At 34.0% G+C, this 16,691-nt stretch overlaps 1 protein-coding gene across 5 annotated transcripts in view; it reads left to right on the top strand.

Annotated features, from left to right (window-relative positions):
* The window catches only part of LOC139486171 (muscle M-line assembly protein unc-89-like), a 103,969-nt gene that overhangs the window by 66,926 nt on the left and 20,352 nt on the right, over window positions 1-16,691 (top strand). For 2 of the 5 annotated variants that reach the window (XM_071270961.1, XM_071270956.1), the window contains exons 27-33: window positions 3,548-3,823; window positions 5,797-6,072; window positions 6,529-6,804; window positions 7,344-8,321; window positions 9,338-9,613; window positions 12,722-12,994; window positions 13,886-14,023. In XM_071270961.1, coding sequence (XP_071127062.1) covers window positions 3,548-3,823; window positions 5,797-6,072; window positions 6,529-6,804; window positions 7,344-8,321; window positions 9,338-9,613; window positions 12,722-12,994; window positions 13,886-14,023 — 2,493 coding nt within the window. The remainder of the gene's footprint in view (window positions 1-3,547; window positions 3,824-5,796; window positions 6,073-6,528; window positions 6,805-7,343; window positions 8,322-9,337; window positions 9,614-12,721; window positions 12,995-13,885; window positions 14,024-16,691) is intronic. The other 3 variants (XM_071270957.1, XM_071270958.1, XM_071270960.1) reach the window with 3 other exon arrangements.

Genomic DNA, 16,691 nt, shown 5'->3' with positions numbered 1-16,691 from the left:
AATTATTAGAACATATATTAGCAAGTAACATGATGAAACACCTAGAAACAAACAAAATATGGTATGAACTACAACATGGCTTCAGATCTAAAAGATCATGTGAATCACAAGTAATTTCTCTTGTGCACCAACTTGCTCAAAACAACGACAAAAATATTCAAACTGATCTAGTAATCATTGACTTTGCGAAAGCGTTTGATAAAGTGCCACACAAACGCCTACTTTACAAATTAAAACACTATGGCATCTCTGATCAAGCAATTCATTGGATCGATTCATTCCTCTCCAATAGAACCCAAACAGTACTCCTCGAAAACACAACTTCTAACATAATTCCAGTAACATCAGGTGTTCCTCAGGGGACTGTACTAGGTCCAATACTCTTTCTCATATATATATAAACGACCTACCGGACTATCTAAAACACAGCCAAATAAGACTCTTTGCAGACGACAGCATAATCTATCGGCCTATAACCTGCCAAAATGATTGCATAAAGCTTCAAGAAGACATAGAAGCAGCTATAAAATGGGAGAAAGACTGGCTCATGTCTTTTCACCCGGACAAATGTAACATCCTTAGAGTATCAACAAAGAAAAAACAAATACATTTTTATTACAACATGCATGGTCATATCTTAGAACAAGTTCAATCTGCAAAATATTTAGGCATTACACATTCTTCGGACCTCAAATGGAATTACAAACATATTCAACAATCAGCAGCAAAAGCAAACCAATCATTAGCATTCATCAGACGTAATCTAAAAATAAATTCTAAATTAGTTAAGGAAAGAGCATACCAAACAATAGTTAGACCAAATTTAGAATACTGCTGTACAGTTTGGGATCCATACACCTCAGAAAATATATATAAGTTGGAACAAGTACAAAGAAGAGCTGCAAGATATACTTGCAACAGATACCACAGTACCAGCAGTGTATCTGAAATGATAGAACATCTAAAGTGGCAATCCTTACAAGAACGCAGACTAAAAACCAGACTCCAAATGTTACACAAAGTCATCAACAATGAAATTGCAATACCATCGCAAGATATACTCATAAAAAGCCAGTCTAAAACAAGAACTACCCATCAACAGACATACAGACAACTTCAGTGTAATAAAGACACCTTTAAATTTTCTTTTTTCAGCCAAACAATCAAAGATTGGAACAAATTACCACCCGATATCTCAAACCAAACCTCTACAGACAACTTTAAGGATGCACTCACTCATGAGGTGCTCCTTAAATCATACTCTCATCTGAACTAAATGTGCTTATTGATTTTATCTTATAGTTATAAAAAAATATATATATATAAAAAATGTAACAATTGAAACTAAAAAATTGTAAATTTCATAAATAAATAAAAGTAATAAAAAAAAAATGAAATTAACTTAAAGCGACCTCATACAGGCATGCGCCGGAAAGTAATCCTCAAAAAGTTGATGGTATTCCGTAACTAAAGAAGAAGAAGAAATTCAGAACAAGAATGGTATTTTATTTCCAATACCTATACAATTCATGTGAAAAAGGCCGCTGCAGTGCAAACTATTCGAATATTCCTAGAACTTTTATGTCAAACAAATATTCCTAAAACTTTTTATGCCCCATAAATGGGCATTGTGTTTTCTGGTCAGTCTGTCCGTTCGGTTGTTCGTCTTAGTACACATGTTCCTTATGATATGATCTTTCTATTTTAATGCCAAATTAGAAATTTTTCCCCATTTTCACGGTCCAGTGAACATAGAAAATGATAGTGCGGATGGGCATCTGTGTACTAGGAACACATTCTTGTTATAATATGAAAAACAAATCCTGGAATTGTTATAGTATAACAAATATTCCTGGAACTTTTGTTGTATGCTAAAAGCTATTTAGAACTCATTTATGGGGGACTTATATTCTGTCACAATTTGTTATTAGTTTTCTCTGCCATTAAATCTATCAATATCTGTACATTCAATATTGTGTGGGGAACAGGTTAAATAAGAGAATGGGACTAGTTCCACTAAAATACAGTAATGAGTATTGAAACTATATATTTCCAAAATCATCCAAGAAGTTTTTATATGCACTCTTTAAAATTTATGACAACATTTTATGTGAAGAACGTATTCCCTGTCATTTTTAGCATACCCAGTGGTTGACATTTGTCACCGTAGATCATATACGTTTGTTTGGCTTTTTTTTATTTTATTGTTTTGTACACTAATCTGGCAATTGGTTTTCGCTTTTGAACTGTTCCATACTGTGTAATTATATCCTAATTCTATCCTATCTTTTGGAAATTTAAATGTGACGTCACTTTGTGCGTCGATCTCTTCGGCTCACTCGGCTGTAACATTTCATGTACTGGTTTATGTTGTTTTTATTCTGTAGTTAGTCAACACTTCAGTGTTATTATGTTATTATGTATATCTATTTTATAGTATTTTTTGTAAATTTACTGCTTGCAAAAGTATGAATAATTCTAAATATTAAGGATATTCTTATCCCAGACAGAAAACATTAGCCGCATTATTAGGCAAAACCTTTTGGAACTTCTGGTCCTTAACTTTTTACTTGCTTTGGCTTTCGAACTTTTTATGCCCCACCTACGATAGTTAAATGCTAAATTAGAGATTTTACCCCAATTTGACGGTCCATTAAACATAGAAAATGTAATGTGAGTGGGGCATCCGTGTACTATGGACACATTCTTGTTTTTATCTGAGCGTCACTTCATAGTCTTCTGTAAACGAAACGCGCGTCTGGCATATTAAATTATAAACCTTGTACCTTTTGATAGCTATTATGTGTGTCTTTCTCTGTCCTATATGTTCTCCCATTTATTTGCACCATAGTCCTGTCATGTAATTACGTCATTTCAATGTAATATTTAACATTGCCATAAAGCGGGAAGTTTGGCTAGCCACAAACGGTGGTTCAACCCACTATTTTTTTCTAAAAAACATATCCTGTACCATGTCAGGAAAATGACAATTGTTATCGTACAGTTTGTTTCTCTGAGTGTTGCATTGTCGTTTTGGTTAATTTGTGTATTTCTCCGTCCCGTATGTTTTTACATTTATTTGAATTGTAGTCCTGTCATGTAATGTTGTCCTTTTAGTGTTATATTTAATATTACCATAAAAGCGGGAGGTGTGGCTAGCCACATAACCAGGTTCAACCCATCATGTCTTTCTTAAAATGTCTTGTACTAAGTCAGGACAATGATCATTGTTAAATGATAGTTCGTTTCTGTTGTACGGATCGTAGTTCTCCTCTTATATATGATGCGTTTCCCTCAGTTTAAGTTTGTAACCCAGATTTTTTTATTCTCAGTCGATTTATGAATTTCGAGCAGCGGTATACTACTGTTGCCTTTATTTATATCTATGTATTTTTTTTCTTGTGGATAGTTGTTTCATTTGAAATCGTTCCACGTTGTCTTTAACAAGTAAATATATATCCAATACTGAACATTATATCAGTGTAAACATTTTAAATGGAAATGTAGAAGATAATTTCCTATGTCAATATCTTATCTTTAATTGTAGCCCTTTTGTCAGTGGTAGCCAAAAAAACTTTATACATGCTAAAGCAGGACGCAATTGTTACACTAAAAGTAAAAATTGTTGGAAAACCTCTTCGAATAACTTGGTACAAAGACAAGCAGCCAATCATACGATCTGATAAATACTCTGGTGGAAATGTATCTGTCCCTGCATTGACCATAAGCAAAGTAGACAAAAGTGATGTCGGTGACTACGTTTGTGAAGCCACAGATGGAACTGTCACAGTAAACACAAAAACTATCAGTCTGTCTCTTACACGTAGGTGTAACATCTTATTCCCTTATTTAAATTGCTAGATTGAATAACTTGCCCAAAAATATATAATACGTGTTTTATATAGTGTACCTCTGAGGTTTTTATGACAACAAAGTTTGTTTCTGCCTATATTGCTAATAACAATGAATTTTATAATATTTCACAATTTGAATTATGAAAAAAAAATCTTTATTTATGGTCATGGCTGTGTCTTTATATTATTGGACTATCTGGAAATGACATGATAACAACTCGTTATAGGTTGCACTTTGTATATACAGCTGATTCTCAAACAATGCCACTTTTGGGGAGATTAAGAATATGTATAGAAAATTAATTTTGTTTTTGTGTCCTGTCGATAACCCAAAAGTAAACCGTAACACCTAAATCTGCTTTTGTGTCACCACGGCATAAAAAACACGAGCTAGAAATACAAAAATATCTCAACAAATCTTACAATAGTGTGTTCTATCCTGAATATATATATATATATGTTATGAATATTCTAAATTGCTAGAAACAGCAGAATAATTTAAGAAATTTGAGGCCCCACGGGCAAAAAACATAGAAAATTGTCTACCCCCTGGGTCATTAAACAAAAAATTAAACTTGTAAATGCTATGATTTTATGATTTTTAACTTCTTGATATAGAAAACAATAACTATGCTTGGAAGTTATGTAAAAATCAGATGTTAGCAGTCATCTCTATAACATTTTAAATGAATTTATATCTCAGACTGGTATCTGCATACACACAACTATTGCAAATATGGCTTTGTTTGAACACTTCTAGAATATTTATTAGGTAAATTGTGTCAGATATATGGTAAAAATATAAAACAACACGTTTAATAATTTATTGCGTCCGAAGCGCTTTTCTGGATTTACCTTCATCAGGAACGCTCAAAGCCAAACATTTGAAATCCAAAGATGTATAAGTACCGAAAATCGTTGAAGAGCTATATGTTAAAAATACCTAAAATAAATAGCCAAATTCATCTAAAGCCAACTTTGCCTGAGGGAGTTGAAACCTTAGTTTCATAATAATTTCAAAATTTATAAACGGACAATTTTAGTAAAGTTTGTTTAATCATGTCAGTACCGAAGCACTGACTACTGAGCTGATGATACCCTCGGGGACTGATAGTCCACCAGCAGAGGTATCGACCCAGTGATGTAAAAATATAAAACAACACGTTTAATAATTTATTGCGTCCGAAGCGCTTTTCTGGATTTACCTTCATCATGAACGCTCAAAGCCAAACATTTGAAATCCAAAGATATATAAGTACCGAAAATCGTTGAAGAGCTATATGTTAAAAATACCTAAAATAAATAGCCAAATTCATCTAAAGCCAACTTTGCCTGAGGGAGTTGAAACCTTAGTTTCATAATAATTTCAAAATTTATAAACGGACAATTTTAGTAAAGTCTGGTAACAGATGATACTGTTGTGACAAGAATTCTAAATTGACCATTTGAGGTAGAAAATGTGAACTTGAAAAATAGGCATACAGTACGATATGGACTGGAGACAGAGGCAGGATTGGATACTTTATATAATCTTGAATGTTGTAATTGTTGACTGCTAAACATGACAGTTATAGTTTTCTGATATGCTTTCAATATTTTATTAAAACAGTTTTAAAAAGGTTCTAGGCATTTTATATCATGAAATATGCAAATAGGATAATCTGGCAATAATGAAAGTCTTGTTTTCAAATTCTCTTAAAAATTGAAATAGAGGGGAATAAAATGTTCAGTAAAAAAAACTTATAAACAGTGGTTTCTTTAAGGCTATAATTCTGATTAATGAGTATTAATGTGACAAAAACAAGAATGAAGTGATATATATACATGATACAGCAGTCTTTTCTGAGACAACTTCATCCTTTGAATCAAATTAGTAAATATTTAATCCTCATATGCACAAAACAATAATTTGTCTTAAATCTTATGTGTATACATTTTGTAGCAATGCTGGCAGTAATAGCTGGAAAGACACTTTATAACCCAAAGGAGAAAGAATCCGTCACATTGCAAGTGACTGTTTTAGGTACACCCTCTAAGATAAACTGGTATAAGGACGATCAGCTTATAAGAATATCGAATAGATATTCCGATGGAACTGTGTCCTCTCCTTCACTGACCATAACGAACGTCCAACTTGGTGATGGTGGTGCATATGTGTGCGAAATAACAAATGGAATAGATACAGCTCGAACCAGTATAATCCAGTTGTCTCCATTATGTGAGTTGTCTGTTTTATCATTCTTCATGTTATTCTTTTTATTTTAGAACCTTTAAACAATTTATTTGCTTTGAATCTTTTTTGATTGACTTTTATGGCGTTATTTGCTGTTTTTTAATTCCATTATTTATACGGCTTTTTTCATACCGTTTAAAGTAAGGGTTCGTCCTTTGTGGATTGTAATTCCGTTACTACAGTTGGTCTAACTTCCCTTTTGAACTGTTCAACACTGTATAATGTCGGGGACTTACTATACTGTATGGGGTGTGCTCGTTCTTGCAGTCCATACGGCTAACGTCTAAACCATTGTTTTTCTCTGGTGAATAGTTATCCCATTTGCAATCGTTCAACATCGCATTCTTTTATATAGCAAGAAAAGAGAAATCCAATACATAACTTCAGCAGTGTTAATAATAATTTTAATTGAATTGTCAAGGTCTTATCTTTATTTTGTAGCCCTTCTGTCAGTGATAGCCATAAAAACATTATATAGGCTTAAGCAGGACGCAATTGTTACACTAGCAGTAAAAGTTGTCGGAACACCTTCTCAAATAACTTGGTACAAAGACAAGCAACCACTCACACGATCTGATAAATACTCTGGGGGTGATTTATCTGTCCCTGCATTGACCATAAGAAAAGTAGTCAAAAGTGATGTCGGTGACTATGTTTGCGAAGCCACAGATGGAACTGTGACAGTAAATACGAACACTATATATCTGTCTCTTACAAGTAAGTTGGACATTTTATTACCATAGTTAAAGTGCTAGTTTCAAATAAGTTGCCCAACAATAGAATTTTTTTTAAATTGTTATTCTTAGACGCTCTGAAGATAATATTTGTTTCTAACTATATAAATGATATATTTCATAATTTGAACTGTAAAACAAAATATTTGTGTTATGGTCATGATGGTGTATGTTTTAATTATTGGACTACTTTATTGCTCACTTGGAATTGTGATATTTATCTTAACCATTTTTAAATACAATAACTTTATGAAATTATAAATGAATTGTATATAAAATTCGCTGTGACATTGATCTGTTTTTCTTTAATTTTAATATAGAATTTTTTCTGCACTTAAACTGAAAATTATAAATACTTGATGTAAGTAGGTTCGTTCTAAGCATCTATTCTCAAATGTGGAATTGTAGATGAAATATTTACTGTATGAATGAATATTATAACAATGTTTTTGAATGTATTTTGAAACTGTCAAATGAATGAATAAGGTTAAAAATTTTAAATGAGTTAATAAATATTTTCAGGTAGTACAGAGGAATTCAAAATAGTCCCAACGTTAGTTACTAGAGCACCAACAACTATACTTCTCACCACTGAATTGCCAAGTACAACACCTACTTTAAATCTCTCTGTAACAACTGCAGACAGATCGAAACCAGATGTAACTATTGCACCACAAACCGATTCACCTCGACCTAATACTCCACCACCGAAACCTTCATCTCATAGCACAACATCAAGTAGCAATAGTGGAAGTTCATCTTTCAGTACTGATTCGTCAAGTTCGCAATGTCATTTTCACGATGGACGTCCATGTTGTAAGCAAAATCACGGATCAGTTGTTAACGTTAATGTAAACGTTCGAGTTGAGGGCAAAGGCCGTGATAGCAGCAGCTATGATGACAGTAGCTTTTACGACAGTATATTTGATGACAGTAGCCTAGATTACAGCAGCATTTACGATAGTAGCTTTTACGACAGTATACTTGATGACAGTAGCCTAGATTACAGCAGCATTTACGATAGTAGCCTATATCACAGTAGCAATGCTGACAGTAGCCTAGATGACAGCAGTCATCATGACAGTAGCCTATATCACAATAGCAATGATGACAGTAGCCTTAGTGACAGCAGTCATCATGACAGTAGCCGGAGTGACAGTAGCCTAGATGACAGTAGCCGGAGTGACAGTAGCCTAGATGACAGTGGCCGTGCTGACAGTAGTCTAGATGACAGTAGCATTGATGACAGCAGCCTTAGTGACAATAGCCTAGATGATAGAAGCATTAATGACACTAGTCACCGTAACCGTAGTTTAGATGACCCTATCATTGATGACAGCAGCCTTGGGGGAAGTAGCCTAGTTGGCAGAGTTTGTAATGGCAGTAGTATTGATAATACAAGTCTCCCTGATAGTAGCCTAGTTGACACTAGCATTTATGAAAGAAACCTTGGAAACATGAGCCTCTGTGACAATAATGTGTCTGCAACTTCAAAATCAAGTAAGAGCATATCATGAATATGTGCGTGCATGTATTTATCAACCCATTTGAAAGAAAAAAACAGTTCAAAGTTTTTTCCCCTCACATTGACATCACCAGAACTAGATGTGCTTTGTCATAACTATTTTGCACTACGTTTCGGCTAGATTTTTTTTTATTTTGCGTATTTTGACACTTTTAGACCGAAAATTGCCAAGTTAACTTTAAAAAATAGGCAAAAGATACAAGAGGGACATTCAAACCCATAAGTCGAAAATAAAATGACAAAGCCACGGCTAAAACGGAAAACTACCAGACAAACAATAGTACACAAAACCCAACATAGAAACCAAAAGACCGAGAAAGGCGAACACCATCAAAACTTATGGATTATCCGGAAGTGTAAGCATATCCTGATTCAAATATGTGTCGCATGTCGTGTTGCTAATGTTAGTACAAACCTCATATGAAGTCTTGTTTGGTGGTCAAATTCAGGGGAAATAGGACAGGGTTATAGTACGGCATTAGGAACACATCTACTATCTTCTGTAAAACGCATATTCCATTTTATGGAAGTATGGAAACAAAGCAAATGTGTCGGAAATAATCTGCTGAAGTCGCCGTTTCAGAATCTTATGCATTCTGGGTAGTATTTTCAAAAATGGACACAAAAAACTTTATTCCGTACTTATTTGTTGGGCAGTTTGGATAATTTGCATCATAATTGTATATAAGTGTATAACATAAATCTTTTAAACGCATTTAAAAGAGGGACGAAAGATACCAGGGGGACAGTCAAACTCATAATTCGAAAATAAACTGACAACGCCATGGCTAAAAATGAAAAAGACAGACAAACAATAGTACACATGACGCGACATAGAAAACTTGACCTACTTGTATTCTGGTTCACTTTTACAAATTGTGATTTGGATGGATAGTTGTCTCATTGACATTCATACTACATCTTCTTATATCTAGGAATGGCTGAGATTGAGATAAATGGTCAAATGACTTTTGATTTATATTTTTTGTAGTTGTTCTGTCAGTCACACCTATAAGGACATTGTATATGCCTAGACTTACCAAAACCGTCACATTGAAAGTGAATGTCGTAGGAAAAACTTCACAGGTCACTTGGTATAAAAATAATAAACCTTTAACAATGATAAACAGATATTCTGGTGGCGATGTGGCAACTCCTGATTTAACTTTATCCAAGGTTGAGCTGAGCGATGGTGGGGAATATGTGTGCGAAATAACAAATGGGAATGAAACAACTCGGACCAGCATAATCAAAGTGTCTCCAAGATGTGAGTTTTACATTTAAAAACCTCATGTTTTGTTTGGAGGGGTGAGATGATTATAGAATCATAACCAAAAAATATCTGAAATGTGCTCTCTTGTACATAAAAGTTGCATTTTAGTATTGGAGAACAAAAATAGTTGGATGAATAAGGTGTACAAATGTGTGGGGGATATTATCTTTTGTCATTACAACTTGTCCATATCGTCGAAAACATGTATTACAAAATTTAAAAATCTCGTAACCTTATCTCCATTCTAATGAAACTTACAGAAAACAACGTTAAAACATGTATTTAAAATCTGTCATATGCCGTCTGCGCGCTTGCGTCACATAGCATCAATTGTCAATTGATGCCATGTAAGAAAATGACGTTAACCAATCAAAATGAACGTTACAAACGTTGTTGCATTAGAATGTGTATTACAAAAGAACGGATTGTTCTAATTAGTATCCAATTCAGGAATATCACAGTTGATTTTCATTAGTTTGATGTGGTTGATCTTTTGATTTTGTCGTTTGCTTAGGTACTTTATGTCCACAAATAAAGGCAACAGTAGTATACCGCTGTTCAAAACTCGTAAAACGATCACTCCTCCTTACATTGAACACAACAGGACTAAAAAGAAATTAACCCTAACGTTCGAGTTCCGTCATAACTCTTGCTTATTTAGATCTTTAGAACCGTGGTTCGGTGAAATTTTTTTTAATTTGATATCTTTATACACAAATACACCGAAATTTGCAAAATTAACTATAACAGAGAGACAAAAGATACCGGAGTGATATTCAAACCAATATCGCGAAATACACTAGCAACGCAACATATAAAACCATAGTACATAAAACATATCTTATAAATAAAAACAAAACAAGTTGAACCTCACAAAAAAACACAACAGTGGATTGCATGTTCTCCAGAAGGGTAGACAGATCCTGTTCAGCATGTGGCACCCGTAGTACTGTTTATCATGTTCATGTCAATACAAATCTTGTAATAAGTTTTCGGTGTGTCACATTCAGGGTTACGGGATTGTAGTCACGACATAAGGCACATATCCGCTATTATTTGTAAAGATTCCAAACGTATTAAGCTTGTTGGTGATATCGTGAGGTTTCAAACATAAAAAAAATTGTCTCTTTGCCATTAAACATTTGGTGTAGTGATTATTTTCTTTTTCACATATAAAATATTGATATGTTTTAAAAAGGGTAAAATTTTCTGAACCGAAAGATGATATAATACCATAATGCACATTATCAATACTTCTGTTCATTCGAAATTGCCAGTTGACTTTAAAAGAACATGTTTGTTCTTAAGTGATATTTGAACTTTTGTTTTTAATTCAGAATCTGTGAATTTGGATACAAGTACATGAAGAAACGTTAAATGGCAACACTACCAAAATATTAAACTTAACAAAAGTCCAATAACTCAGATGATTCAACGAACGTGATAATAGAGTTATTGTCCTTGAAATTATGCATGTTCACAGCGTGCGTGTTTCTGATTAACGTTTTGACAACTATAAGATACATAAAATTTTAAACGGTTACAATTATAACAAGTATAAGCCGTCCAAGAAAAGCAAAATGATATGGTCCAATGATAGGAGTTATATTCCCTGAGTAACAATTTATGCAATTTACTAGATTGAGAGAAAATGTCATTGCAAAACGTTTGTTCTGACTTCCTGTTATCTTTGTAACAATTATTTTAAATGAATTGTTCTCATTAAAGATAGAAAGTTTTATCTTTGGTCTTTATTGATATTGTCTGATGGCAAATCAAAACGGTTTAATTATATTTATGGACTTTGTAAAACAAATCTCTGACTGAAGATTGATAAAGCCATGACAAAACCATATTTTCTGAAATAAAGTGAGAGGTTTAGCGTTATAAAACCATTTTTCTACATTTGAGGACTCCTGTACCAAGTCAGGAATATGACAGTTGATGTCCTGTCGTTTAAAGTGTTTTATCATTGTATTTTGACATTTGATTACGGATTTTCCGTTTTTGAATTTTCCTCTGAATTCAGTATTTTTGTTATTGTATTTGAAAATGGATGTACATATGGCAAAACTAAAGGTACTTTGCTAATTTGCATAGCGGCCATTCTGAATTATCATGACAACAGCCATTACATAAGTATTATCCACCATTTTCTTCATTTGAAAATGCCTGTACCAAGTCAGGAATATGACAGTTCTTGTCCATTCGTTTTTGATGCGTTTTGTTATTTGATTTTGACATGTGATTATGGACTTTCCGAATTGATTTTCCTTTAAGTTCAGTATTTTTGTGATCTTTACTTTTTTTTTTATATGCCCTTGAATAAAAATGCCAATATTCCTATTTCTATGCTTTATCGACAATTTGTGCTTGTCCGCATATAGGTCAATCTAAATGTTTTTATGGTTCTGTTCGTGTACAAAACCATTGTCCACTTTGAAAACTTTCGGCATTTTAAGTTTGAATAACGGAATCGTAACCGTTGTATAATTGCTATATAAAACAGCAAACAATCGTAGAAAATCGTGGTAAAGCAAGTTTCAAAGCAGAAATCATGATATCTTCAAGATATTGTACATGATTTGTCCCAATGTAGGGAAACACCTTGTAGTTTGAACTTTTAAGTTAATTAACTTTTTACTTACCTGCTTTCTTAAGTTTACGGCCAAATTATTTTAAAAACATAATGATTTCAACCTTTCCATTATGTAAAAAAGTCAATTTTTCTGCTTTTTCTCTAAGAATTACACAACATTTCATTTTAGTAAATATCAACCAAGTTTTCAAAGACACATTAGTTTTAGGTCCATGACGGAGAGGGACGGGCTTAATTTTTATTTTCAATCCTAATCAAAGGGAAGTAATTTAATCAAAAGGACCAAAGTCACGTGGTACAAATCATATGATTAAAGTACCCTTGATTTTGCCATATGTTTTTGTTTGCCAGATAAGCGATACAGTCTGAAGCCTTTGTTTTTGTAAGACTGAGCACGCATTACGTTTTGTTACAGATTTACCCTAATGATTTTAATCAAATAAGAATTTCCTGAATCTTTTTTAACATATAAGTAAATAATTTGTATATATACATTTTTGTAGCATTGCCAATTGTAGCTGTAAAGGTACTGTATATCAGAAAAGAGACACAATCTGTCACATTGCGAGTGACTGTTGTAGGTACACCTTCTAAGATCAACTGGTACAAAGACGATCAACTATTAACATTATCGGATAGATATTCTGATGGAACTGTGTCCTTTCCTGCACTGACTATAACAAACTTCAAACAAAGTGATGGTGGTGCATATGAGTGCGAAATAATAATTGGAAAAAAAACATTTCGAACCAGCATAATCAAGTTGATTCCATCATGTAAGTTGTCCATCTTATTTATTTTTATTGTCTCGCCTAACCAATGCAAGTGTTGTAATTTGTAGGCAATCAATCATCAAAATTGGTCGCCATCGGGGGACTTAGTTTAATATAGAATCCTATGGATAATACATACACTTGTCTTTTTTCGGACGACTACTGAACGGAATGAAACTGAACATGGGTGAATGAATCTGATGCGAAGCTGAACAAGTGTTGTAATTTGTAGGTGATCAATCAACCAAAACGGACGCCAGTGGGGAACTTAGTTTAACATAGGACCCTGTGAACAAAATATGCAAATGTCTTTTTATCTTAGAAAACACTGAATAGAATAAAACAAAAGAATGCCTGAATGTTTCTAATGAGATGCTGACCAGGTTTTGTCACTTTGAAACCGATCAAGCATTCAAGATGGCCACCAGAGGGGAACTTAGTTTAAAAAAGGACCAATGGGAAATACATACAAACGTAATCTATTCGAATGAACTAAATCACGACATGAATGATCCTTTAGAGCGACATATACTCTTGAAAGCCTCGAGTTGATAATTGTGACTTTAGTTCGTTCAAAAGTTGTGAAGGCATTGATGATTTTGCTCTCCATTCTAATATTGTTTGCCTTTAAATGCCTTTAATTAACAGTAGTGGTAACTTTGAATTAGATTTATGCTCCTCGAGTAACTTACATGGACGTGAAGCAAATGATTCGTACAACTTCGTCTACATAAACAGGTCCCTCTGCAGATGACGTGCACAAAAACATGTATATCTGATACAGGAACATCTGATTTATAAGAATATTTATATGAAAAGGTATAATTAGCGATGAATTTGTGACAAGGCTTTGACTATTGTTAGATGTTGAAAGAAATTTATTTTCCTTTTTAGCACCTTTCAACTGTGATTTTGACACTGATTTCTGTGGTTGGAATCAGGATAACAATACTGACAATTTTGATTGGAAAAGGTATCGTGGCCCTACCACATCACCTACCACAGGTCCAGCTGTGGACCATACTACTAGGAGTAAGTATTTTCTAATATTTTTAATTTATGATGCGCAGTATTTGATTTTAATTACATTTAAACAGTCTAATATTGAAAGTGAAGCTGGGTTTTGACTGACTATGGAGAAAATAGTTCTGTTGATCAAGGTTTAAGGCTTTAGCTCCATCAGAACAGGGAGTAGAAGGATAGGAAGGGACGACATCAAAAGTTCAATGTAGGATAAAAACAAATTATTTCACATAGATTTTTCATTAACAACTCCCCCCCCCCGCCCCCCCCCCCCCCCCCCCCCCCCCCCCGCGGACCCCTTTTAACTTGATTTGTTGAAAATCGATTGACCAATATGATTATATATAAAATCGATAACCTAACTTGTAGCAGTTTTTACCCCAACCCTAAACTACTGCAATTAAGTTTTTTTTATCCTTCATTGATTTCTTTTATGCTCTGGTGTAAAAAAGATTCAGTTCGCGTTTATTAAATGTTTAATGCGGGGTTCACACATTGCCGATTTTTACTCCCGTTTGAGATCAGACAGCGATACGACACGAAAATTGAAAAAGTCGGATTAGTATCCTCAATTATCTGGAATGTCCTATTATTGTCTGAACGCAGTCGTTTTAGTTCGTAACAGATTCCTTCTGGTCGGGACGGGTCCGAATAGTTCGGCAAAGCACCCCGACAGTTAGGTGCGTCCCGTAACATTCGGGGAAACTTAGCCGATTTTGACTAGTCGTATTACAATCGTGCCTATGTCGTGACAGATTCTGCTGTATCGGATCGAATTCCTAACAATGTTCTGTGTATTCGGGACGGTGTCCTGTGGAACGGGAATGATCTGGAGAAATTTGTTCGAACGGATAACTTCCGTCAGCGTCGGTTCACTGTCTTGTCACTATCTGATCTCTGTCGGGTTACATTCGGTAGAATCGGGACGCAGTCGTGACAGACTCGGTCGAATTTTACCTGGCGAAAGATAAAAATCGGATTAGAAGCGGATTTAGAACGGGATTATCGGGATAAATTCGCTTGGAAACGGTTGAATATCTACGCTTCCTGAACAATATCTGATTGTTGTCGTGATTAAATTTTTAAAGTTTGAATTTACATCCACGATTCATAGGATCTTGATCAGACTTTGATAAATTTTAATCGGGAATGGTCCTGTCAAGGACGGCAGTAAAAATCGTGAATGTGTGACCCAAGCTTTACACCAGTAATTGTTCTACTGTCTTACCTCATTTAATATTTATATACTCAGTACAAATAATTCAGGTATCTAACATTTCTATTTCTAACATATATTGATACCACGATAATACATTGATAATACTGCCTTGTTAACTATACCTTATTGTCAAAGAATGCAGCAATATTTCTGTTGTCAACGGCCAAAGAAAGAATCGGGATGATCAAGCATGGAATTCCGGAAATTGACCGACTCTAAAAATCTTAAATTCTAAAATTGAGTTATCGTCCTTTTCGCGCCAGACGACTATTGAAAAGGCTATATACTGGTGATTCTAATATTTCTATTGTTACTACGTTTTGTGGATTGTAGAAATACTGTACTTTTGTGGATACTTGATTTCATGATTTTTTTAAAAGTTAACTCGAAATAATTTAATTTTGTATGTAACGCGTCTTCTGATTGGCTAACGTTATTTTGTTATCAGTCAAAGGACATAATTTAGTCATGTGATCGTGACGTCATCAATGTTTTTTTGTGGTTTTCTACGGTTTAAAATGGTATTTAGAATTAAATTATTAGAAATGACTGTAATACTTTTTCTGTCTATTTGAAATAACATAACAAATGTGGTACACACTGTTAAATAACCCACTACGCGCGTTATTCAGTGTGCACCACATTTTTTATGTTATTTCTTCATAGACAGAAAAAATATTACAGTCACTTCTTAAATACTTTAGGAAATAAGTACTTTGTTTAATCCATAAATTGTTTTTTTCGACATTACCCCCATGAAATTGATATATTTCCGGATTGCTCATGTACATCGTCACAATACAATTACAGTCCAGCTGGTCATATCATTACTGGTGACCTTGACATCATTACCAATGAACAACTAAGAGAGTTGTTAGCCAAGGGACCAAAATATAGAATCCCCCAGCCCATCAACTGGAAAAAGAATTTCAAATTACTGATGGATGCAGTTGAGGACTATGCAAGAAAATGGGTAAAGCGCGAACCAGACGAACCAGAACTGGACACTTTGTCTGAATGGATCAAAGCTATTCGATCATGCATTCAGAGGCGCATACATAAACTACGATGTAATATGAGTACTAGAGTTTCTAACCCTTTCATGAATCCGGAGGTTGTGGATGCTGTATCCTCTTTGCATGACAAATATGTCGTTGTTCCAGCAGATAAAGCCTCCAATAATATTGTCTTCATATGTAAAAAACATTATTTGCAATGTCTCACTACAGAGCTTGGAATTGATAAAGCTACTGGTAATTCTACATATTCTTTAACATCATTTACCAAGGACGGAATTTTACAAAATCATAAATCTGTCCTTCTTTCTTTTGGTATCAACATCAAAGAAAACGAAGAAAACTTGCCCTCATTATACTGGATACCTAAATTACACAAAACTCCATATAAAGAACGATACATAGCTGGTTCTTCAAAATGTTCGACTAAACATCTTTCTAA

The sequence above is a fragment of the Mytilus edulis genome, chromosome 8, assembly GCF_963676685.1.
Source record: "Mytilus edulis chromosome 8, xbMytEdul2.2, whole genome shotgun sequence".
Taxonomy (NCBI): Eukaryota; Metazoa; Mollusca; class Bivalvia; order Mytilida; family Mytilidae; genus Mytilus; species Mytilus edulis.
Note: the sequence above shows the minus strand (reverse complement) of the source record. Positions and strands in the feature narration are given on the sequence as shown.